The 20,385-nt window shown below is 51.1% G+C and overlaps 1 protein-coding gene across 6 annotated transcripts; it reads right to left on the bottom strand.

Moving 5' to 3' along the window:
- Positions 1-8,354: 8,354 nt before the first annotated feature.
- On the bottom strand, positions 8,355-12,222 carry LOC120682320 (serine/threonine-protein kinase D6PK-like). Of its 6 annotated transcripts, none has more exons than XM_039964174.1 (4): positions 11,940-12,204; positions 11,647-11,863; positions 10,063-11,045; positions 8,355-9,584 (listed from the first exon to the last, which is right to left on the bottom strand). In XM_039964174.1, the coding sequence occupies exons 3-4, from the start codon at positions 10,893-10,895 to the stop codon at positions 8,702-8,704; spliced, it is 1,716 nt and encodes a 571-aa protein (XP_039820108.1). In that variant the 5' UTR covers positions 10,896-11,045; positions 11,647-11,863; positions 11,940-12,204; the 3' UTR covers positions 8,355-8,701. The 6 variants fall into 6 exon arrangements, with proteins under 6 accessions (XP_039820108.1, XP_039820115.1, XP_039820093.1 ...); XM_039964181.1 differs by having other exon boundaries at positions 11,647-11,809; XM_039964159.1 differs by lacking the exon at positions 11,647-11,863 and having other exon boundaries at positions 11,940-12,222.
- Positions 12,223-20,385: the final 8,163 nt, after the last annotated feature.

The following is a 20,385-nucleotide window of genomic DNA, read 5'->3' as shown; positions in this document are numbered from 1 at the left end:
GACTCCCGCCCAGAGAGAGCGGCGGAGGGCGAGAGGGAGACGAAGTTCTTCGGCCAGCACGTATGCGGCTACCAACGCAGGCGCCGTAGCTGCTGCTTCTTCTTCTGCTGCTGCTTCCACTTGCGCACCGCCACCGCCTGCTGCTTGTTGCTAAATATGATAAAAATCGTTGGTTAATCGTTTTCATATCATGTGTCCCTCCCGGTGTATTGTATATGTATATGCACTGAGTTAATACTTGCTGGCTAGCTTCTTGCATTGTCATGCAGGTTATCTGGTGTTACCGTGTTATTGTGTTACTATCAGATTGGTAATTATGAGTTCATTTGTACTATATATATATATATATATATATATATATATATATATATATACTATGCTTTATATACAATTGATTTCTTATTTTCTTGCAGCTGTTTGCCTGTTTCCTCCTCTCAAGTGTCGTCGTGTGCCCCTTTCGTGTGATTCAGGCCCCGTTTAGTTTTCAAAAAATTTCCTACAATACCCGTCACATCAATTTTTTGGACACATACATGGAGCATTAAATGCAGTTGAAAAAAATAATTAATTACACAGTCTAACTGATTAGTACGAAATGAATCTTTTAAGTCTAATTAGTCCATGACTGGACATTATTTGTCAAGTAACAACGAAATATGCTAAAATATCAAAACCCAAACTTTTTCGCGAACTAAACACAGCGGTGTGACTAGATTAGACTAGAAACATAGGCGTGGCTTTGCTGCGCCCTCGCGAAGACCATCTCAGAGTGTATACCTTATGACCTAAAAGAATTACAAACCTCCTACATAATTTTTTATGATTATTACACAGTACAATTTAGGTAATCACAACACGCATACTCATCTCTATAAACACACGTACGCAAATCCTACTCCTATGAGTATCTTTGAATACTGAATCGGCAAATCCTCGAAATTGACTTTAATAAGCACCCTGTATAAAATATTTTTTATAATTACACATTACAACTCAGAAAAGTCACAATAAACGCACACTCACCCCTATGAATACACGTACGCAAATCCTACCCCTATGAGCATTTTGAAAAGACTGAACCGGCAAATCCTTGTGATTGACTTTAATACGCACCCCGTGTATATATTATGTCTTTAATAAGCAGATTCGTTGCTATTGATAATAGACTTAGGTAAGCAAAAGTAGTATTTTTTTATTCATATAAAAAAAAGTAAATTGCACCCATCATATATCAACTTGTGTGGTTGTATCACTTTAGTCCAACAAATTGTAAAACACACAAGTTGATGCATGAACTTGTCAAAAGTGTGCATCTACGGTCACACATACACCATATAGCGTATTTAGGCCGCAAACTTTAATGTGTAGAAGAGAGAGGACCATAATGCAAATATGCGTTCCCCTTTAATCGGTGGTCTTCAAATTATCCGAGTAAAACATCTGGAGAGCATGGTCTTCAATGAGATTAGTACCTTTTTACTTACACTAACTCATTTTTAATAGCGCAAAAGTGAAGGCCAGTAGTATTCTAATTTATTTCTGCTACAGGATATGTTACACGCCAAGACATGCACACAGACCATTACAAGTCTTTTTGTTTTTTAAACAATCTTTTTTTTATCGTGTGATTGTTATGGATCAGACATGAATCTCTAGTACTCGTCACCAGTGTTTGTTCGGTCTACAATATTCTTGTTTGTTTTTTTTCAACTCATTGTGCATTCGCTTATAATATTCTAGGCCTCGAGAATTCAGAATATTAAATTTTGATATCACACTATTAAGAGTGGCCACAAAAACAAACAACAGATTTTGATCATGTTGAACAAAATATCGACGGATCAAATTGGGTGGCACGAGCATCATCACATGGCAGAGACCAACATCAGCCAAGAGATATTTTGCATTAGATCTCTCCATATTCTTCACATTAAAGCTTGTGACCTAAATATGCTTTGTGGTGTACGTGTGACCGTAGATGCACACTTTTGACAAGTTCATGCATCTATTCGTGCCTTTTACAATTTGTTGGACTAAAGTGATATAACCGCACAAGTTGATATATGATGAGTGCAATTTACTCTATAAAAATAACAGCGCACATTTCACTTTGCATATTCATTCTTTATGCTGTCTTTTTTGGGTTTTACAGTGGAGAACAACAAGCATCATGCAGTACTGTTTTGTGTGGGAGAGGAGGGTGGCCTGGTGTAATTACACATTACAACTCAGAAAGTCACAATAAACGCACATTCACCCATATGAACACACGTACGCAAATCCTACCCCTAGGAGCATTTTGAAAAGACTGAACCGGCAAATCCTTGTGATTGACTTTAATACGCATTATGTCTTTAATAAGTAGATTTGTTGCTATTGATAATAGACTTAGGTAAGCAAAAGTAGTATTTTTTTATTCATATAAAAAAGAGTAAATTGCACCCATCATATATCAACTTGTGTGGTTGTATCACTTTAGTCCAACAAATTGTAAAACACACAAGTTGATGCATGAACTTGTCAAAAATGTGCATCTACGGTCACACATACACCACATAGCGTATTTAGGTCACAAACTTTAATGTGCAGAAGAGAGAGGACCATAATGCAAATATGCATTCCCCTTTAATCGGTGGTCTTCAAATTATCCGAGTAAAACATCTGGAGAGCATGATCTTCAATGAGATTAGTACCTTTTTACTTGCACTAACTCATTTTTAATAGCGCAAAAGTGAAGGTCAGTAGTATTCTAATTTATTTCTGCTATAGGATATGTTACACGCCAAGACATGCACCCAGACCATTACGAGAGTCTTTTTGTTTTTTAAACAATCCTTTTTTTATCGCGTGATTGTTATGGATCAGGCATGAATCTCTAGTACTCGTCACCCGTGTTTGTTCGGTCTACAATATTCTTGTTTGTTTTTTTCAACTCATTGTGCATTTGCTTATAATATTCTAGGCCTCGAGAATTCAGAATATTAAATTTTGATGTCACACTATTAAGAGTGGCCACAAAAACAAACAACAGATTTTGATCATGTTGAACAAACTATCGACAGATCAAATTGGGTGGCACGAGCATCATCACATGGCAGAGACCAACATCAGCCAAGAGATATTTTGCATTAGATCTCTCCATATTCTTCACATTAAAGCTTGTGACCTAAATATGCTTTGTGGTGTACGTGTGACCGTAGATGCACACTTTTGACAAGTTCATGCATCTATTCGTGCCTTTTACAATTTGTTGGACTAAAGTGATATAACCGCACAAGTTGATATATGATGAGTGCAATTTACTCTATAAAAATAACAGCGCACATTTCACTTTGCATATTCATTCTTTATGCTATCTTTTTTGGGTTTTACAGTGGAGAACAACAAGCATCATGCAGTACTGTTTTGTGTGGGAGAGGAGGGTGGCCTGGTGGAGGACACGGCAGTAGTGATGGAGGAGTGGGGGCGCCTGGGGGTAGCGGCGGGCGGCCCGCAGGCACGTCGACGGCCGCTAGCTGAAGCACTGCGCCTGCGCGAGGACGGCGCGCACGGGGAGACGACCCGAGACGAAGGCTCTAGAAACCATACCGCAATGCCCTTTTCTGGACGGTCCGATCAAGATCAAACGGTGGCGAATACGAGGTGACGTGGCCGAATGAGGAGCAAAGAGTCCATGGAGCTGATAATGAGGAGCAAGAGTCCTTGGAGCTGATTTCGTTCGTTAGAGGTTGTACGTCTAGGGATACATATTTTAGTTACCATGTGTTCCCAGCCAATCAGTTTGTTGACCAATGCAAGCGAATTGCACCTGCACGGACCGTAGCCATTATTGACCTTGACCATGGCGCCGCGCCATGACGACATGCAAACGCTCGGTTACCGTGACACCAGCTAGAGCTAACCCTGTCAAAAAAAAAAAAATCTAGAGCTAACCCAGAAGGCGCCCACTGCTAGCTAGCTTGCTCACTGAGGGACACACAGTCACACACACGTCTGTATCGTGATGCCCAACACCAAGGACGCTTAACTTCCAAGCAAATAAATTAAACACGAAGAGCCTCATCATGTCGCGTGGCAGCAGCCCGCACGCGGCTAGCTCCTCGTAGATTTTTGTTGTCTCGACGGCGGCGAGCCAAGGTCGAGAGAATGGCTTCGGCGCCGCTCTGCGCCGCCGTGTGTACCTTATCGCCAGCTTAGCTGTGTTTACCTGAGATTGCGTGCGGCAAAATAATACTCGGAGCCGATCGGTAGACCCGGCCCATATATATCCGGTCGTCGGAGCCGACGATGACCTCCCGAGTCCTGAGACGCTACGCTATATGTGTCCTGGCGTTGCGCGTTCCGTGCTCTGGCTGTGCTCCCGCTGCGTTCTCTAGCTTACACGATCGCCGCGTGTGTTCACGATGGCAAGGGCTCTCGCCTCCTCCGGTGGCGCGGCCGCAGATGCGGGCTTCGTCGAGCCGTGGCTCGCGGTGCTCGGCGTGGCCCTGGTCTCCGTATGGGCCGTCACGCTCGCCGTCCTCCTCTGCGGCGACGGCTCCGAGGGCAGGCGCAGGCGCAGGCGCAGCACCGCTGCTGGCGCTGGAGCAGCTGCGGCTGGCGACGGCGGCGCCGGCTGTGGTGCCGGCGACGGCGGCGGCGGAGGGGGATGCGGCGGCGGCGGCGGAGGCTGTGGTGGCGGCGGGGGTGGAGGCGGCGGTTGCTAGAGGTCGCAGCTCAGGCTCAGGAAGCCTGCAGTGCTAAGGGCATATGAATACTGCGCCGCTTGCGTGTGTCTGTATGTAAATGCATCGTGTAAAAATTAGAGTAAATTCCCTCTATGCCACTGAGGAATGTAACTCATCCCTTATGTGCTATTGAAAATTAGAACATCCCTTCAATGCCATTGTTTTAAATTTTCCATCCCCTCTATGTCATTGCCGTCAAAAACTCAGTGACGGTAATGGCATATAGGGGATGAAAAAATTAAAAGGATGGCACATAAGGGATAAAAAAATGTCCATCCGTTAGTGTTTTTTGACGGCAATGGCATAGAGGGGATGGAAAATTTAAAACAATGGCATTGAAGGGATGTTCTAATTTTCAATGGCACATAGGAAATGAGTTACATTTCTCAGTGGCATATAGGGAATTTACTCTTCAAAATTATTAGAGGGCAGTCTATATGTGTATTATGAGTGTGCTTATATTGCTGTTGCTTGTTGCCAAACTATCTGGTGCTATTAGCTTGATGTGATACTACGAAGTACTCCCTCCGTTCCAAATTATAAGTCATTCCATAAATTTTGGAGAGTCAATTTTTTTTTAAATTTGATCAAATTTATATAACAAGATAATAACATTTATGATACCAATTAAGTATCATTAGATTCTTTGTTAGCTGTATTTTTATAGTGCACCTATTTGATGTCATAAATTTTTATATTTTTTTCTATAATTTTGATCAAATTTTGAGATAATTTGACTTTTCAAAATTTTTAAAATAACTTATAATTTGAAACGGAAGGAGTACGAACTACTCCAGTGTACTATGAGTTCGTTCATACTCTCGTTATATCCATTCAATTGACTTGTCCCGGCAGCTCTGGTCTTATCGCTGTTTCGTTGATCAAGTGTACTCTATGCACTTAGCTGTAAAGAAAAGTCATGCCTGCTGCTATTTCTTTCAACATCGAAAGTGAGTTTTCTTTTTTTTCACTACTACAAAACAGGCCTTTGTTCCAGGCCATTTGTCCCGGCAATCTTTGGGCCCGGGACAATAGGTGGCTTTTGTCCCGGGTCCAACGGCTAGCCGGACTAGCGAGAGGACAGAGGTCTTTTGTCCCGGTTGGTGACACCAACCGAGACAAAAGAGAGGCCTTTTATCCCGGTTGGTGGATACAACCGGGACAAAAGGCTACGCGGGCCTTTTGTCCCGGTTGGAGACACCAACCGGGACAAAAAGCCCCCTTTTTGTCCCGGTTGGTGTCTCCAACCGGGACAAAAGCCTCTTCACGGACTGACTTCGATTGACATCCGTTTATTTATTTTCACCGCTCCTCTCTCTCCATCCCTTATCTCTTTCTTCTTCCCTCGGCATCTTCTCCCAGTGAACTAATTTCCTCCCCTCCCGCACTCACCCCTCCCACTCCTAGCTCCCTTCGATGCGCCCCTCCCCGGCGCGGGCAGGGCCTGGCGAGCCGCCGCACGGGCGCGGGCGGGGGCCGGCCAGCCGCCGCGCGGGCGCAGGCCGCCGCGCATGCAGGACGGCGAGCTGCCGCCGCTGCAGGCCGATGGGGATGGCGCGGACGGGTGCAGGCCGGCGGGCGCGCCGCCTTGGACGGGTGCAGGCCAGCAGCAGTCGTCCAGACCGGCAGCAGCAGCCTTGGACCGGCCAGCAGCCGTAGGCCGCCAAGAGACGACCAGACCGGCAGCAGCAGCCGCCCAGACCGGCGCGGGCTGGGGCTTGACGAGCCGCTGCCGCAGCGCGTGGCCAAGCGCAGGGGGCGGGGACTCCTGCCGCCGTGGGCCGGCGAGAGCAAGGACGGCGACGAACCGCGGGCTCTGTTGTTGATTTTCTTTGTTTGTGAATCTTTGTGATGTGAATCAATAATTTTAGATCTTGTGTTTTCTTGTGTGTGAGATAAGCATATTACTTGTGTGTTATGTGTTGTATGAAGTACTGATGCGTGATGTGTTATGAATTTTAGATCTTGATTCTGAGATTGCTTAGATCTTGATTTTGAAATTACAGTTTTGGATAAATTTTTTGATTTGGAGAACCGGCTTGCAAACGCGGAAGCGGGAGCTAGCTATCCGATTTTTTTTTGTTTGTGAAAAAAGACATTTGTCCCGGTTGAATAGCTGCCGGGACAAAAAAGACATTCACATTTGTCCCGGATGGATAGTCCCGGTTGAAAAACTGGGACAAAAAGTAGTTACCAACCGGGATAAAATAGCGATTCTGTAGTAGTGTTTCTTTTTTCTTTTAAAAAAAGTGAGTTTCGGGTGCTGCTGCTCCGATGATCCAATCTGATGTATCCGCTTGAGGTAATTAGCTAGCGGCGCCATGTAGAGCCGGGACTTGGGCGGTGACATTTTTGAGCGGCTACGACCGAAATGGCCGATCTTTCGGCACGACTCAAAGCACGGTGCGGCATGAAATATTTTAACACGAGTGTTATATCGTGCCATGTCTAAAATCTTAGCACGATAGTTGTATGACATTACCCGTATTTTGGGTTGTGTTTGGACCGGCATGGTACGAAAATAATTCATCGGCCCCTATTCTACTATACTATGGCAGTTAATCTTTCTTTCCAATTTACAGCCATCATGGAAGTAAATATTCATTTAATAGAATCACATAATTTTCCTACCTACATAGTTTATATATTTTCTAATTGCAATAGTAATATTTCTTCATTGATGCATATAGAATCCGACTGCAAGCCATGCTTAGACCGGCACGACACGAAAACGTGGCGGTATGCCATGGACCATGCTTAGACTTGATAAAAGACTTGTCGTGCTAACACGGCACAGGACATCGCCAAAGCTCCGAACCAAACACATGTCCATCCCATTCCACGGGCCGCAAATTCGTTGTTGAATTCCACACCCCATTCCACGAGCGCCAGGCGATCCGTGGGAGGCGCAGGGAATCCGTGCGCACGGCGTCCCTGCCGACCCGCCCATCCACGGAACGCCGCCGCCGCCCATCCCGCCCCATCCCCATCCCACGCGAGATCCTCGCGAGCCCACCCCGGCGGCCGCCCCGCACAGCGACACGGCACGGCCGCCGGCCGGTACGGTAGGCGCCCGTCCAGCCTCGCCGCGCCGCGCCGTATCACGCGCGGCGCGACGCGACGCCGACACGCCGCGGATGCGCAGCCCATCCGTTCACCACAGGTCACACAACCGCATGCCAGGGCTGGAGGGAGAGGAGGCAGCACCCTCACCAACGGTCTAGTTGGTAGACATGGCGCATGCCTGGACCGCTTCCTGGCTGCTGCCGCGCGCCACCTCAAAGTCGCAGAGTTTTCTAACAAAGAAAAAGTGTCACAAACACTAGCGTCTTTACAGGTCCCGGCGCGTTAAGGCGGGCGCATGCCTGAATCTCCGGCGAACTGAGGAAGAAAGCCACCGCATACCTCTCAACCTCCAGCAAACTGAGGAAGAAAGCGTCTGCCACCCAACGTTGTCGCATACAATGCCAGCTCCGGGGACCCTAGACCTCCCAGGTGTTCAGGCCAGATGCCTTTGGCCCCGAGTTTCATTTCACCTCCTGACAAGCAACAAACACAGATGCACGTTTGCATATTCCACGTGACATAATCAACGATGACACAGTTGTTAACTTGTTATGAAGACTGACATAAGTTGCATTGCAATTCCAGGTTCAGATATCAGCATTTGGTAGAGCAAGACATGTCCCAGGAGGAAACATCAATTACAGAGTACAGCAACAATTACATCGACAGCTCGATACCAATAGGTGGTTTCGAAAATTGCAACATACATGATGAATCCAGTACATCCTAGAGTCAAGCAGTTCAACAAGTAAAACAACTTGGGGGGGCTCCTGGAGTGAGCATACAGTCTAACAGCAGAAAAATTCCAGCCAAGCATATGCCTAGAGTAGCTCCTCATCTTTCACTTTCTTCTACAATCAGCCCAGATGCACTCTTTCAGTTCAGATATCACAAAAAGGAAAAAAAAACTAGAAGAATTCAAACTCTAGGTAATTATCTGGCCCCTTTTGGTTGGTGACTGGTGCAACCTTTCCATTTGTCGATGGCACTTGCTTCGGGCGGCAGTCAAGCTCTACAGGCTTTGGAATGTCTGGAGGGCTCGCACATCTAATGAGTGCCCAGTTCACGCCCTCGAAGAAAGGATGCTGCTTTATCTCAGTAGCACCTCGCTTATATCCAAGCCGGTGCTGTGGGTCCTTGACCAGCAATCCCCTTATCATGTCCCTCGCAGAGAAACTCACTATCGGCGACTCTGGGAACCTCAAGGGCTGGCCAACGACATTGAAGAGCGTTGCCCGGTTGCCTGAACCCTTGAAAGGGGTCTTGCCGAACAGCAGCTCATACAAGAATATACCAAAGGTCCACCAATCCACCGCGCTTCCATGGCCCTCCCCTTTTATTATTTCTGGGGCCAAGTACTCATGGGTGCCAACAAAGGACATGGAGCGGGCGTCGGTAGGCTCAGCAATAAGCTCCGGAAATAGGTTCTCTTGGTTTGGAGCATCAGGCTTTGACTTCTTCTTGGACTTGGACTTGGACTTGGATTTCGACTTGAAGAATCGGGGGCCAAAGCAAGTGGTTGGAGCAACACACGAGGGCTGAATGCAGGATGGTTCAATGCAAGCAGGCTGGGCACAGTATGCTGCATTGTTCCTCTGCAGTGCATCTAGGCCCGGATTGGCAGATTTGACCACCGTTGGGCTTACTGAACAGCGAAGTGAAAGATCAAAGTCGGACAGAATGATGTGGCCATCTTCCCGAACAAGGACATTTTCTGGTTTAAGGTCACGGTATATAATCCCAAGCATATGCAGGTATTCCAATGCAAGGAGCACCTCTGCTACATAGAACCTGAAATATCAAGATATCCAATCAGTGCCAGAATATGTTGAACAAATCACATTATAATGAAGACTGACAATAGCAGTTTCATAAATAGGTCAGAATTTCAATGTGTGCACCTAATTATTTCAAGGTTGATGCCACTCAATTAAAGATTATCAGTGTCTAAATTACTACAAAATTGTACTGATACAGGAATGCAACATGAACATTTGAAGGGGCATACGACAGCATAAACTGTCTCAATAGATGACAATAAACAGGTTATGCACTACAGCGTTAGAATATAAAAATACATAAACATGTCATATGCACCCAATTATGCAAGTACAAACAAATTAATTGTTCCACACAAAATGAACATAGACTGAAATTTCAATGCAGAACTATTGAACTGCAGACAAGAAGCATCACACAACTCCTAGTAAACAAAGCTAACCAACAAATTATGCAAGATAATGAACTTAGCATTAGCAGAAGCACATACTTTGCTGCTTGTTCCGAAAAATATTTTCCAGGTTGCCTTTGGCGAAGAGTGTGAAGATCCCCTCCAGGGCAGAACTCCATAACCAAGCATGAAAACTTATCCGTCTCGAAGTGAGTATATAGGGTTGGTAGAAATGGATGATCCAGGGACTGCAGGATCTCCCGCTCAGTCTGAGCTCGAAGCAGCTTCTTCCGACTTGCCAAAGAAGTCTTATCCATGACCTTCATTGCAAAGTAACTCCGTGTACCACTCAATTCAGAGAGATACACACTGCCAATATCACCAGAACCCAGCTTCTTAAGCAGCCTAAAATGATTCAAACCAAGAACGTTATCCCTGGACTTCACCACATGGATCGCCTCCCACCTTGAATCATTCCCCTTGTGCGGTTTCGTAGTGGTGCTGCTCATGCTGCTACAGGAGCTCTCGTCACTAATGTCACTGCCAGTGCTCACACGGCACATGCTACTCTTCCCACTCTCAGTGAAATCAGCCCGTGTACTCATCGTCGCACTACCACTGGTCTTCCTCAAACTGCTTGTCCCATCACTCACTTTAGCAGAAGCGAAGCCGTCACTTGTACTGCTCTTCTGAGATGTTTTCTTTTCCTTATTCCCATTGCTATCCATGTTCTCCTCCACTTTCAACTCCCCAGAATCCCCATCTAGGACCGGCGACACATCACCAGGAACTGAAGAATCCTTATCCATCACAGAAGCTGGAGACTCTTCCTGCTGGTGAGATGGCAGTAGCTTCTCTTTCATCACCTCAGCTCCGGGTTCTTGTCTGTCGTCTTTCCCTGACTCATTTGCCTTTGCCGCTTGCCCGACCATGCTTAGGGAGACAGATTCAGCAGACAAGAACCGGGCAGGAGCAGATGATCAGAAACACAGAAGTGTAGAATCGAACAGGCAGGTCAACACCGAGCTCTCCACCTTCTCCAAGCATTCAGCGGTGTGGCAGCGCACCCTCCAACTCCTGATCTGAAAACCAATACGCCCAATTAGCAACAGAGTGACTGAGGAGTATAAACTCTAAACTTATGCAAGAATCCAGAGGACTGAGCAAGAAATAAAACGTAAAACAGAAGAAATCAGCACAGAAGCACCAATCCGCAAGGAACAGTACAAGAAGAAAAGACGCATGGCCAGGAAACACACAACGGATTCCTACGAAAAAAAGAGAAGAGGAACCTTTTCGGGATCCATGGCCAGGAAATCACCTTGCAGGTTCCCCCACAAGCTACGACCTCGCGCTGGACAACAGATCCAGCGCCCCATAACGCCGCATCAACACTCCCCCAAAAGGCCAAGCACTAGAACGAGGGCTAAAAAATCACAAGCCCCCACCCCGTATTCCCCCACAAAAATAGGGCTGGGAGTGGGCCAGCGCCAGAAAGATTATATTAGCAACAAAAGGAAAAAAATTTAGATATCCCCCAAAGCTAAACTAAAGCAGGAGCAGCACGGGCATTGCAACCTGGAACAGCTGCAAGCTCACAGGGCGCACAACTCGCTGCTCCCCCTTTTCTCCCCCCGGGGAACAAAAAGAAGAAGAGGAAGAGGCAGGTATGATGGCGCACACCGGAATCATATGAGGCGGCAAGGCAACACCACAGCACATCCGCATGTGGTGTGCTCCGGCCGCATCCGCGTCAGGACATGGGGGCACTAACTCCGGTGGCCAGTGAATGCGGCAGCGGGAGATTTATAAAGACGGCGGGGAGGAGGAAGGAGGTGGATTGGATCTGGAAAGTGATGGCGATGCATTAAAGCAACAGATCAGGAATGGACATCCCCACCTGGGGAAAATGACACCTAGATGAATCAGTCAGTCAGTCAGTCAGCCGTCGAGCGGGAGAAGAGAGAGAGAGGTACCTCTGCTAGGACCAAGAAGCGGCCATGGCGCTGCCGGTGCTGAGTTCAGAGATGGAGGCTCCTATAGGAGACTCACATGGCTGGGCCATTGCGACGGGGAGAGGCGGAACCTAGCTGCATACTCCTACTTTGGTGTGGGCGGCGCGAGACGGGACTGAGAGCGAGCACCCACTCCGGTGATTGGCGTGTGCCCGTGTGGGCTTGGGGATTCAGGCGGGATGCGGAGTGCAAGGGGACAAAGGGTGCGCGAGGGTGGGACGGGTCAAAGGCAAAGGTTGGTGGTAAAAAGATGGGCTTTTCGGGTGGATCAACAAAGCGGTTACTCACTAATCCTAATCTAATGGCGATGCGCTTGGGGAACCGCCGGGGGGCGGAGCGTGCAGGGCGTGGGTGGGTGGGTCTCCCGTTGCCCGAGAGACTCGCGGCCGGCGGACCAAGCCAAGGCAACAACCCCAGGGGCTGTGTGTGCTGGTTCTGGGAAAGAGTCTGACAGGTGGGGCATGACTCTGGCAGCATAGATAGGTTCGGTCCTGCTTGAAGCATGAGAAAGCTGGTTGTAGTTTTCAAAAAGAATACTTCCTCCGTCCCAAAATAAATGTAATTTTAGAACTAAATACGCAAACCTATTATCGGGCACCATGATTAGGGGCACCTTAATCGTGGGACTAAAACCGCCCTAAAAACGCAAACACATGCCGGGCAACCAGGCCCACGAAGACCTACAGTCTCCTTCCAATCTGGAACAAAGGAAAGAACTCAAAGAAGCCCAACACGCGGCCCACGTACGCAGTACGGCCGATCCGCACCCCCCTCGGACCCGCGGGGCGACCTCCGCCTCGCTCGAAGTCTCCCCGCTGAAGCCCTCGACCGCGCCCCGCGCCTCCGCCTCGCTCGAGGGTAGCGAATCTACCCTCAGGGGGGCGGATCGTCTCCGCCTCGCTCGAGGATAGCGAGCCTGCCATCGAGAAAGCAGAACATCTCCGCCTCGCTCGAGGCCACCCCTCGACGGAAAAGACAAACGGCCCTTCTGCTCACCCGCCCGCCGTACGGAGGCATTAAATGCCAACCACTCCTCCACAGCGCATCGGTCAGACGGCGTCAGGCCGCCATTCCCCACAGTGGCTGTGACCGGAGTCTTGTCCGCCAACGCCGGTACCTGCTCCGCCATTCCGGACGCTGTGGTGACACTTTGGGAACCTGTGATGCACTGTGCGAATGTGTTCGGCGCTGCTACAGCTACTATACTGCCAAGACCCTCGGAAGCGGCTCCGGCCTTGACCAAGACAAGACCCGGGCTTGTAGAACCCTCGGAACGCTGCCACGCCACGCCTGGAGGACGGTCGCCCCCACAGCAACGACCACGCCGCCCGCTGGAGCCGCCAGGACGCCGGCGCAATCTCCGCAAGACCAAGGACGATGCTCAGGACGACTGCCACGCCCGGCGCCATACCCTACAGTGCTCGACCACTGCACCCCCGCGATTCGGGGAGAAGACGACGACTTCCACGATCCCCTGTGCATGTACACCGTCCCTCCTTGTGTCTATAAAAGGAGGAGGCGGGCTTTCCTTTAAGGGGATCGGCCCATTCGGTAGAGCACAACGCTCAGCACCACTCACAGAGCACATACGCTCTTCTGAGCCCCGATATTGGTACTCGCCTGAATCAGCTCCCCCTCTAGCAGGGACTTGGGAGCTTCCCTCCCTCTCTCACCTCGCTTGTATCCCCTACTATAGGCACCCCCGGTGCAAGACAGTACAGTGCTCTCGCACACCCCTTTGCTGGGCGTACGGCCCCACGGCCGGAACCAGGATAAACCCGTGTGTACTGTGTTGCCTCTTGCATCAACATCTGGGACGAGAAACACACCGCATCATCACTGGTTGGGTCCGGACCGCCGGGTCGGGACACCGACAGTTGGCGCGCCAGGTAGGGGCGTTGCGTGACATTTTTCTCTTTTGTTCCCATTTGATCTCCAGGGATGCCGAGCAGACCCAACCCATTCCCCATGGGCGTCTCGAATCCGCTCCCAACGGGATACGTGATTTGGTTCAGGAGTCTCGAGTTCAGAGCAACCGGCAACGGTTACCTCATGGAGCTCCTCTCGCCCAGACGCAACCCAGACACTCCGACTTCACCAGCCCGGCGCAACAGGCGCTCGGGCCAACACTCGAGCCAAGCGCGCATGGAGCGGCGCAGGGCGGCACGCCTCAGCTCCCCCACGTGGGTCGAGGTTGGCATGTCGCAGCTCAGCGTCGCGGCCGACGGGGCCACCACTTCATCATCACGTGTCCCAGCGTCATCTACGCTGGCACCATCATCGACTGCAGCCCCAGCGCCTCCCAGGGGGGCGCGACCGCGCCGTCGCCCTTTCCCTTCGGGATGCGTAATGCTGCCACCTACGCCTCTTCGTCCAGCACCAACTTCGCCGAGTAAGAGGATCTGCCGGGTAATCACCTCCTGTCGATCTACAATCTCATCGCGTCATCTCCTGACGACTCCTACCCCGAGACAGTGAGCTCGATCGCCGATGACGTCAGCTTTTTTATGAACAACTTCACAGCCGAGGAGGCCTAGGACTACTCTGGGGTCTGCGACCCCGACGCTTTCCGCTTGTTCCAGCTCGCGACGGCTTACTGCCTCACCTGCTCTGAGGACTCCAGCGAGGGGGATCATGATCCCACTCGGGAGTGCTTCATGGCCGAGCTCGTGGATGAGCAAAACGACAACGCTCCGGGCAACGACTGGAACGGCGAGGCAGACGCGCAGGCAAACCAACCAGTGGTGCCGGCCGCGACCCCTTCTTCTTCGTCAAGCTCGGCGGTGCGGCAGGCACAGCTGGCACAGCTAAAGGAGCTTCAAGCCAAGCTCGATGAGTAGCATCGACAGACACAGGAGCTGCACACCACACTCGAGCAGCAGCGCACCACGCGTGGTGCGCATGCCCAGGCGGCGGCACGCGTTGCCCGGGAGCGGATCCTAGCCGATGACAACGTCGACAAACCTTCGAGACTGAAAATGACCGGCGAAAAACTCGTCGCTGCGGCCTACCTACTCCAAGCAATGCCCTAGCCATCGATGACTTCGGGTCGCAACCTGCGCCGCGAGGCACAGACGCTCATCGAGCAAGCTGCCGTGCAGCAGGCCGAGAGCTCTGCGTCTCGCATGCGCTCGATAGTCCCGAAGCAGCCCGGTGGGACTGCGCGGTAGGACCACGAGGTTTCAGTGCACACCCCACCATGAGGGAAGGAAAAGGCAGCCGCAGCGCACGGTGCGAAGGCACCCTCGGTGCACGACCACATCGGAAAGACTCCTGCAATGGAACGACTCCACGACACGCACGGACGTGACGACGACGGCGACGCTCGCAACATCATCAATGGCAGGAAGTACACCCCACGACGGGGTGGACGTTTCGACCCCGAACATGATAGGGGCAAGTCACCGGAGCCTCTGGGCACCCTTGTGTTCAGCCGGGCGATTCGTACCGCTCCTTTTCCACCCCGCTTTCGACAGCCCACCACCCTCGTCAAGTACTCGGGCGAGACTGATCCCGCAGTCTGGCTCAACGATTACCGCCTAGCATGCTAGCTGGGCGGTGCGACGGGCGACGCGGTCATCATCCGCAACCTACCCCTTCACCTTGCTGACGCCACACGAACGTGGCTCGAGCACTTGCCCGCGGACTAGATCCACAACTGGGCCGACTTAGTTCAGATCTTCGTGGGCAACTTCTAAGGCCCGTACGTGCGCCCTGGGAACCCCTGGGACCTCAAAGGGTGCCAGCAGAAGCCCAATGAGTCCCTGCGCGACTACATGCGGCGCTTCTCCAAGCAATCCACCGAGCTCCCCAGCGTCACCCACGTCGAGGTCATCAACGCCTTCCTCGAGGGCACGACATGCAGGAACCTGGTGCACGAGCTTACGCGAAGCCGTCCCACCAACACCAACGAGTTGTTCGACGATGCCACCAACTACGCCGCCGGCGAGAAGGCCGTTGGTGCCATTTTCGACGACAAACCGAACAAGCGCAAGGAAGATGCACTCGCAGAGGGCAGCAACGCCATGACCAACGCCCCTGCCAAGAAACAAAAGCGGGGGAAGAAAGGGAAGAAGCCGGCCCCACCGAACCAGCGTGGACCGGGGCAGGCGGAAGACTCCGACGAGGCCTTCGTCGCTGCACCGGACCGTAAAGGACCTCGAGGCCCCCCTCGAGGTGGTGGCGGCCTGTTCGACGACATGCTTAAGAAGCCGTGCCCTTACCACAAGGGCTCGGTCAACCACACCCTCGAGCAGTGCGAGATGCTCCGGAAATACTACAACCGTGTCGCGCATCGCGACGAGGACAAGAAGAAGGATGCTGGCGCAGACAAAGGTGGAGACGACGAGTTCCCCCCAGAGGAGAACGCCTTCTTCAACTTTGGAGGACCAACGACAAATATGAGCTCTCGGCTGCGCAAGCATGAGCGCTGGGAAGTCTTCTCCGTCACCAAGGCCACGCCATCCTACCTAGACTGGTCGGAGGACACCATCTCCTTCGGCCGCAAGGACCACCCCGACTACGTCCCACACCCGGGACGGTACCCGCTTGTTGTCGACCCCATCATCGGCAACACCCACTTCTCCAAGGCGCTCATGGACGGACGCAGCAGCCTCAACATCATGTACGCCCACACCTTGGAGCTCATGGGGATCGGATTGAACAAGCTCCGCCCCAGCAAGTCGCCATTCCATGGCGTTGCGCCGGGGAAGCGAGTCCAACCCCTCGGCCAGATCGATCTACCCGTCTGTTTCGACACGGCAGCCAACTTCCGCAAGGAAGTGCTCACCTTCGAGGTGGTGGGGTTTCGGGGAGCCTACCACGCCATCCTTGGTCTCCCTGCTACGCCAAATTCATGGCCATCCCCAACTACACCTATCTCAAGCTGAAGATGCCGGGCCCGAGGGGTGTCATCACTGTCGGCTCCTCGTTCGAGCACGCCTACGAGTGCAACGTCGAGTGTGTCGAGCACGCGGAGGCTCAAGCGGAGGACGAGGCCCTCGCAGCCACCCTCCACAAGATGACAAGCGAGGCCTTGGACTCCACGCACCAACACGCGGGCAGCTTCGAACCCGCTGAGGGTATGAAGAAGGTGCCCCTCGTCCCGAATCACCCCGACGACAAAGGTGTTGCAGGTCAGCGCCACCCTCGACAGCAAATAGGAAGTGGTGCTCGTCGACTTTCTCCGCGCCAACGCCGAAATCTTTGCGTGGAGCCTCTCGAACATGCCTGGCATACCGAGGGAGGTCGCCGAGCACTCCCTTGATATCCGACCCAACTCCAAGCCGGTGAAGCAGCGCCTACGATGCTTCGACGAGCTCAAGTGCCGGGCGATCGGCGAGGAGCTGCAGAAACTTCTGGTGGCCGGATTCATCAAGGAGGTATTCCATCCCGAGTGGCTAGCTAATCCTATATTAGTGAAGAAAAAGAATGGAAGTTGGAGGATGTGCGTAGACTACACTAGTTTAAATAAAGCATGTCCGAAGATTCCCTTTCCTTTGCCACGTATTGATCAAATCGTAGATTCAACTGCGGGATGCGAACTTTTATCCTTTCTTGATGCTTATTCTGGTTACCACCAAATCAAGATGAAAGAGTCCGACCAGCTCACGACCTCTTTTATCACACATTTCGGCAAGTACTGCTACGTCACGATGCCTTTTGGCCTCAGAAACGCCGGAGCTACATATCAGCGGTGTATGCTCCATGTGTTCGAGGACCATCTCGGGCGGAACGTAGAAGCATATGTCGACGACATCGTTGTAAAATCCAGGAAGGCGGGCGACCTAGTAGCCGATCTCAAGATCGCATTCGATTGCCTAAGAGCCAAAGGGGTAAAACTCAACCCCGAGAAGTGCGTGTTCGGAGTTCCTCGATGCATGCTCTTGGGCTTCATTGTCTCCCAGCGGGGCATCGAACCCAACCCTGAGAAATTCTCGGCCATCACTCAGATGGGACCGATCCAATACCTAAAGGGGGTACAGAGGGTCATGGGATGCCTAGCGTCCCTCAGCCGATTCATCTCGCGTCTCGGCGAGAAAGGCTTGCCCCTGTATCAACTCCTGAGGAAAACTGAGCGCTTCACGTGGACCCCTGAGGCTCAAGAAGCCCTCGACAGGCTGATGGCATCACTCACTCATGCCCCCATTCTCACACCACCCATAGACGGCGAGCTCCTCTATATGTACGTAGCTGCGATGACCCAAGTGGTCAGCACGGTGTAGCGAAAATGGCCTCTTATGCTATATTTCAATATAATGTTTTGGCGAATGATGACACACACAACACTTGGACTAATATGATTGTTAAGATGAACATTCCCAGGCTTTTAGGTTCAAGTGATGACAAAGAGAAGATAGGCGTAGCTAGGCCCGAATGGCCGCCCCTCGATTAGCGGACGGGGTCGAGGGGGAGCCGCCCCTCGCGGGTCTCAGGGCAGCGCCCTGAAAGCTCTTCGGTCCAAAGGACAAGAATTGAAGAGATCATGAAGAAATCCAAGTCAAAGAAATCAAAACAGAGGCATTTTGCTATCATCGGTTAAACCGATGTAGGGCAAAATGAACTCACCGGTGCAATCACAGAAGGCCTGCGGGCTAGGGTTTGGCACCGGATTAACCGGTGTTTGTGTTTTACACTCGTCGGTGCATTGACTTGGAGCACGTCTGGAATTTTGGTAACACCGGTTGAACCGACGCCAGGAAAGTTGAATACATCGGTGCAATGAACTCAGCAGCTGAAGCAAAATCTATACATCGGTTAAACCGACGATTGGGTCTTGGTGAACGTTGGTGCAGTTGTCCAGAGAGTTAGTTTTTCAGCAACTACACTCACCGGTTAAACCGACGCTGCATCGGTTGATTACGTCGGTCGATTGAGGTAGCCGTTGAAGTTTAACGGCTAGTTGGACAATGCGCTCACCGGTTAAACCGGTGATGACAAAAACGGGAGCATCGGTTTAACCGGTGATAGCGCTTTTTGTCAGCATTTTCCCAACGGCTAGTTTGGGGTGTGTGGGCTATATATATACCACCCCATGGCTCATTTGTGAGTGCTGGAGACAAAAGAAGTATACAAGAACCAAAGATCATCTCCAACCACCATAGAGCTTCATTGTACATCATATAGGCTTAAGCACACTTGTGAGAGTGCTTAGTGCTTGTAATAGGGATTAGTTCTTGCGAGAGCTCTCTTGAGAGAAGTCTTGCTGCGGCAAGCAATCCTTGTGATCCGTCGTGTGACCCTCCGACTTGGTGTGGAGTGGCAATGACACTTTGTGCGGGGGAAGAGGAGACCCCCTCCTTGGTGGAGAAGCTCTGTAGTAGATTTCGGTCGGGTGACCGAGAGAGACGGTGGCGGTGCACGAGACTCGGTGTCTTGTGGGCACTTGCCTTTGCTTGCCGGCATCGCCTTGGTGGTGTAGTGCAAGACGGTGATCGGAAGAGCCTCGGTGTCCCGTGGACGTAGGCGTTTGTGCCGAACCACGTTACATGACCGTGTCTACTCGGGAATTTGCATCCCTCTTGCACTTACCTCTTTACTTACCATATTACGTTTCTGCATTTACTCTATCTTGCTTGCCTTTACTTTCCTAGTTAGTTTGGTTAGGATTGGCTATAGGTTGCAAGTATTTTGGGGTAAGTAGAGAGTAGCAAAGATAAACCTTAGTCATAACTAGCATGTATAGGACGTGTTAGGTTTATCTTATGCAAGTAGATTGAGTCCTAGGTTAAAAATCGATTAGCGACCCTATTCACCCCCTCCTCCTCTAGGGTCGGACACCCCGGTGATCCTTACACACGGTGACCGTTGTCGAAAGACAAGAGGAGGGTCATGCTCTGCCTGTCCAACGGCCAGTGTACTACATCAGCGAAGTGTTGTCCGAAACCAAGACACGCTATCCGCAGATCCAGAAGCTGCTATACGCGGTGGTCTTGGCTCGGCGCAAGCTGCGCCACTACTTTGAGGCACATCCCGTCACCGTGGTCGCATCTTTCCCTCTGGGAGAGATAGTCCGCAACAGGGAAGCCGAGGGTAGGATTGCCAAGTGGTCCATGGAGCTGATGGGAGAAACTCTCACTTACGCCCCTCGCAAGGCGAACAAGTCCCAAATCTTGGCCGACTTCGTCACTGAGTGGACGGACACTCAGCTGCCCCCTCCACAAATCCAAGCTGAATGTTGGACCATGTACTTCGACGGGTCGGTGATGAAAACCAGCGCCAGCGCTGGCCTCCTCTTCATCTTACCCCTCGGAGGTCACATGCGCTACGTAATACGCACGCACTTCCCTGCTTCTAACAACATGGCGCAGTACGAGGCCCTCCTCAGTGGCCTCCGCATCGCCATCGAGCTTGGCGTCAAGCGCCTCGACGTACGCGGTGACTCTCAGCTCGTCATCCAAATGATGAA

This window comes from Panicum virgatum, chromosome 2K, assembly GCF_016808335.1.
Source record: "Panicum virgatum strain AP13 chromosome 2K, P.virgatum_v5, whole genome shotgun sequence".
Lineage (NCBI taxonomy): Eukaryota > Viridiplantae > Streptophyta > Magnoliopsida > Poales > Poaceae > Panicum > Panicum virgatum.
The sequence above is the reverse complement of the archived record's forward strand: the minus strand, read 5'-3'. Positions and strand labels throughout refer to the sequence as shown.